This window comes from Elephantulus edwardii, unplaced genomic scaffold (assembly GCF_000299155.1).
Source record: "Elephantulus edwardii isolate Elephantulus edwardi_28Jun2011 unplaced genomic scaffold, EleEdw1.0 scaffold00047, whole genome shotgun sequence".
NCBI lineage: Eukaryota > Metazoa > Chordata > Mammalia > Macroscelidea > Macroscelididae > Elephantulus > Elephantulus edwardii.
In genome coordinates this window covers 7926667-7932666 of record NW_006399797.1, presented here as the reverse complement: position 1 = coordinate 7932666, position 6000 = coordinate 7926667, and the positions used below count along the sequence as shown (strand labels likewise).

Below are 6000 nucleotides of genomic sequence, written 5' to 3'. Positions count from 1 at the left end.
TAATAAAATTAATAAAATAAAATAAAAAAAGTTTAATATTCTATATCTGTTTGGTGCTTTTGAGTCAACTCTGACGCATAGGGACTTGATGAGCAACAGATTGGAAATCTGCCCTATCTTGTGCCATCCTCATGCTCTCTGACATGGCTAAGCCCATTGATGCAGCAATGGGCTCCTTAATTTTCAAGGAAGGAGCCATGGTGGCACAATGCATTAAATGTACAGCTCCTAATTAAAAGGCTAGAGGCTCGAATTCACCAGCTATCCCATAGGAGACACATGAGGCCTTGAAATCCTATGGAGCGTTTCTACTCTGCCCTACAGGGTTAAACTGACTTGACTATAGTGACTTTGGGGGGTAATTAGCAAGTACCCACAGAACATTAAAAGTAATTTAACTCACAAAATTATATTTTATACACATGGCCTTCTAGGAACAAACCTAATTTGTAAAACAAGTATTATCTTTTAATAAGTGTCAGATTTGATTTCTCTGAAAAGAAAAATTTCAAGTAATCATGTATAATGAAAATGTAAATATCTACTCAGAACAAACTAATGTTACTTATTTATTATTATGTAATTCATTTATTAAAGCATTAATAAAATGTTCAGTTAAACTGAAATGGGAAGAAAATAATTAATATATCAGATAAAAGCAATCCTGAATTGCTTAAGTCCCAGAAATGGCTAATCTAACGTGACGAAAATTTAAAACAGAATATTCTAGAACTTATCATATGTACAGATAACATACAAACCAACAAGTTAATATGATAACAACAAAAAACCCCCAACATAAGCAAACAAAATAAAACACTATGCTTATATAGGTAAAATAACTAACTACATAAATGAAAAAGTTCTGTTCTCTTAAATTTTTTTTTAAAAGCATGTCTTATTGGGACTTGTATTTTTGAAAAGCATCTCTCCTCAAATTAAAAGAGGATCTATCCACTTGCTTACAAATTTTAACCAGAGAAGCAATCATCAACCCAGGGCTTGAATGAGTTCTAACACGAGCAGTACTTCTACCAAGCAGAATTCTAAACCAAGGATTCTTGCAAAAGAATAAAGATTAAGAGCTTACTTACCGTATAAAGCTCATTAAGGACCTTCATTAAATCCTCATGAAGTTGGAATGCAATCTCTTTGCTCTGTAATTAAGAATAAATTAAAAATGAGTATTTATTTCAAAATGTAATATAAAATTGTTTCTAAATTATTTAAATCTTAACATGGTTCCCAGTTTAAAATAGGAAAATATAAATGTCAGACATAACATAGCAAAGGGCCAGCAAGTTCCTTTTGTAATTAACACCTTCAACTCAAAGATCCTTTCTTTTTTTTTTAATTCTAATTAAACATTTTCTTCATTTTAATTATAAGCTTGTTTGGGGTATTTTTTATTAATTTTAATGAAAGTTTACAGAGACTTAGAGTTTCCAGGCATTCATTGTTGCACTTTTCTCCCTTCCCAACCCCTCCCCCTCAATTTATTTTTCTCCTTGATAAGTAAAACTCTTTCACTGCTATGCAATCTCTCCCCCCAAGTCCACTGCACTGTGCGGCCTTCATTCTGGACTCCTGTCATGGCAACGATACCCAATCATATATCCCTTTTAAACAGTTCTCTCCCTCATCTGTTTCAATGCAGTATACATCATTCCTCCCCTTCTTCTCTGTCTTCCCTCAACCCCAATGTGAGTCCTGTTTTACAATAGTGGCCCTATGCAATATTTGTCCTTTTGTGACTGAGATATTTCACTCAGCATAATGTCTTCTAGGGTCATCCACTTTGCATAATATTTCATGAGTTCCTTATTTTCAGTGCTGCGTAGTATTCCATTACATGACTATACCAGAGCTTCTCTATCCATTCATTTACTGATAGGCACTTCGGTTTTTTCCAGCTCTTTGCTATTGTGAACAAAGCCACAATAAACATGGGTGTGCATATATCTGCTTGGGTGGTGGTTATGGTTTCTTTAGGGTAAATTCCCAAAAGCGGAATTGCTGACTCAAATGGTATTTCTATTTGCAACCTTTTGAGAAAGCGCCATAACAGCCTTCCAAAGTGGCTGTACCATTTTACACTCCCACCAACAGTGAATAAGGGTTCCAGTTTTCTGCAACCTTGCCAGCATTTGTTGGTTGTTGTTCTGTTATATTTTGCTCTTCTGACTGGGGTGAAATGATATCTCATAGTTGTTTTGATTTGCATCTCTCTTGGAGCTAGGGATTTTGAACATTTCTTCAAGTGTTTGTCTGCCATCTGAATGTTTTCTTTGGTGAAGTGTGTTTTCATATCCCATTTTTCAACTGAGTTGAACTCTGCTATGCTCACGGATGTGTCTTTCTGGTGCTTCAAAATCACTAGCAGCTCCTTGGGAGAAAAAAAATGGGTAATCTCCTCCCTTGTGATTTACAGCCCTAGAAACTCAATGAAAGGTCAGCTACGAGCTGGTTCTGATTCAACAGTGATATGAGAGAGAGAGAGACATACACCTAAAATAGGGCAAAACCACCTCGAACGTTCTAATGATTTCCTTCATAGGCACTGTTTGGAGATAGCAGCTTTCTTGAGTGAAAAGGTAACATAATATCTTTCTTTCTTTTCATCTCTTCAAATTAAAACTTTTCCCACCAAGTCAATTCTAATTTAGGACAACTCCCCATAGGAGTAGAACTGTAATCTTTACAGAACAGAGCTCCTGTAGCCCAGTGGTGAGAGAAGCTGTGTTTCAATTCCAAAGGCATGTGGTTCAAATCCCCACTCCCAATAGGAGATGGGCAATCTCCTGTGCCTCTGAAAAGCAATGGAGGGTCAGTTATGGGAGGGTTCTAATTCTCCACAGTATACAACAACAATAGTTTTAAAGAAGCAGAGCACTAAATCTGGATTTAAGCTTTAAATTACTTTAAACTTTAAAAGGTGACTGTGACTCTGAATGTCCCCAAGGATTATTCCCTAGTTTAAGTCTATGTATGCTCACATTAAATGTATCTTTTCATGTTTTATTTTCTGCTACAAAACTTACTATTAGTTGTACTGGAAAAATTTGTCAAATATCATTAGTCTTTAAGCCAAAGTGATAAAACACACATAATTCATGAAAAAGTTTGTGAGGGCCTGAACTCATGGTGGGAATGGGAGGTTTTGAGAGAGAGTGGGGAGTTTCTTTCAGGCAGGGCGACCACTAGCTATATTTCTATTATTATTATTAATTATTAATGTTAATGAAATAACTATCCTTCTAATACATATCATCAACATTTCAGATTCCAGTCTATTAAGTAACCTAGAATTTTCTAACTGGGTTTATTTAACTGGGTTTCCCTCCCCCAACAACAACTCTCTTGGTCTGCACAGACTGCTGAGAACTGCACTGTGCTCTGAGAAGTACCAGCCCATGTGACTAATACACGAAGCAAGAATTCACATACCCTTACATGCACACACACAGGCGCTCTATTGGCATGTTCCATAGCATGCTGTGCTACTAACCAAAAGACCGCGTCTCTAGTAGTTTGAATCTACCAATGACTCCATGAGACAAAGACAGACAGACTCTTCCTAAGATTAAGAGCCTTGGAAACATAATGGAGGGTCATAAGGAGTCAGAATAAACTCAGCGGCAGTCAGTTTGGAGTTAAGTTTACGTATGGCACAGATAATTGTGCTAGACTCACGATCAGGTAGGTCCTGTTCTAGGTGCAAAAGACCCTGGTGACACAGCGGTGGAACAGCTGCTAATTAAAGGGGCCAATGGTCTGAATCCCTTAGACACTCCACGGGAGAAAGATGTGGCATTTTGCTGCTGTAAAGATTTCCAGCCTTGGAAATTCTATGGGGCAGTTCTAGTCTGATCTCTAGGGGCCCTATGAGTCAGCACTGACTCACTGGCAACAGGTTTTTCAGTTCATACTTAGTCTTGGAGTCATGGTAACAAGATAAGAATGGTTCTCGTCCTCATGGCACAGGAGAAATGGAAATAACATTTCACGTTACACCACTCCCCACTTTAAACAGGCATTCAAATTTTACAGTACAAGTAAAAAAAATCAACCTTCTAACTACTACTCTGTACCCCAGGGGAAAAAAGCACTTTTTAAACTCGAGCATATCTACTGTGGCATAGTTAGTACACTGGAATACTAGATAAATGAATCAATACTTCATAATTAGAAAATATCTGAACTGTCAAAGGTCTATCAAAATGCAATATGCTAAATACAGCTCTGGATTCTGTTTCATTAAAAATTTGCAAACAGAGCAGAACTCTGAATAAGAACTGCTAACTAAGAAAAATGATATGGATTTTAAGGAAAGCAATCAATGTTTTCTTTGTATAAGGGGGGAATCCACAATGTTACTAAGTAACATACACTTTAAATAAAGCCATTCAAACACTATTTGATATTTGATAATTAAAATTATTGCTTCAAATACAGAGTCGGATAAGGAAGAGTTGCTCCTCTCCCATTAATGTGAGCTGTAAAACTCAAAGGCCCTGGGAAATACCAGTATTCTATTGGCAGTGGAAAGGTTGGCAGTTCAAATCCAGCATGACCACAGAAGAAAAGAGAACCAATTCAACAGCACAAAACAGCATACAAGTTCAAATGATGGATAAATAAATGTCTAGCACATTTCAATGGGATTTTGAGGTTTTCATCCAAAAAGAAGAAAAACATTTAGGGCTTTGATTCAATTAACATTTAATGACTACCTTCAATATGTAAATCAAGAGCCTAATTTCAAGTCTCATTCCAATTGTTCATTATCATTCGCTACTCAGGTTTCAGATTCCTCAAACATGAGTCCAAACCTGATATTCTCAGTCTTTCTTTCTATTATGAATCAGTCTATTTTTTTTTAAAAAATAGAGACTAGCAGGCAGAATCACTATTACAATTTGATACATTTCCTTCATGTTTTTTCAAATTTTGAGTTATAGTCATTCTGTGTTAGTTTAGCATCTTTTCTCCCAGAATACTGCTTTTATGAAGCACAATAAAATTTCTTTTATTTATGTACTCATGCTTTCATTTCTAGCAATGTATTTCAAGAATTATTGCAAATGATGTTCTGAAGATATAGTTTCAATTATCTATTATTTCTCAGTACTAATTTAGATAGACTTATTTTAAGGAAAAGAAAATGTTAATGAAAAATTTTGGGAAGTACCATATGAGCAGGAGCCAATGGTACTGGAAGGAGGAAGTCAAAGCTGCACTGAAGGGACTGGCAAAGAAGAAGTCCCCAGGAATTGATAGGATACCAACTGACTCGTTTCAATTAACAGATGCAGCCCTGATGTGCTCACCAGTCTATGCCAGGAAATTTGAAGGACAGCTGCCTGGCCAATGGGCTGGAAGAGTTCCATATTGTTTACATTCCCTAGAAAGATAATCCAGCAGAATATGGAAATTATTGAACAATAAATATCATTAATATGACATCCAAGCAAAATACTGTTGGTGTCATTAAAAAATGACTAGAACTTTGTCAGAAGTTCAAGTAGGATTTAGAAGAGGTTGTAGCACCAGGGATATCACTGCTGATGTTAGATGGATCATGGCTGAAAGTACAGAATACCAGAAAAATGTCTGTGCAAAGGCATTTGATTGTGTGGATCATAACAAGTTGTGACTAACATTGAGAAGAATTGGAATCTCAGAGCACGTAATTGTGTCACCCCCTCCACTTTTAGGAACTCTCCAGTCACATCCTATGGACTGGATGTGCTCACACCTCAAAGCCTTTCCCATACACAACCTTTCCTTCTATCTCCTTGTCTGGTACAACCCTATGCATCCTCAGTAACTTCCCTGATCATCCTTCCTTCTAATGTTGCCCTATTCACCAAAGGGAAAAAAAAAATTAAGCCTGCTCTTGTTTTTATTTTTAATATTCTTAATAAGTATCAGGATAGATGGTGAAGAGATTGAGATTGTTCACAGCTTCAGTTTGCTTGGCTCCACAGTCAACACTCT

The 6000-nt window shown here is 36.5% G+C and overlaps 1 protein-coding gene across 1 annotated transcript in view; it reads right to left on the bottom strand.

Moving 5' to 3' along the window:
* SRGAP1 (SLIT-ROBO Rho GTPase activating protein 1) overlaps nt 1-6000 on the bottom strand; it is a 399631-nt gene that overhangs the window by 132058 nt on the left and 261573 nt on the right. Inside the window, exon 4 of the mRNA XM_006886050.1 lies at nt 1095-1157. Coding sequence (XP_006886112.1) covers nt 1095-1157 — 63 coding nt within the window. The remainder of the gene's footprint in view (nt 1-1094; nt 1158-6000) is intronic.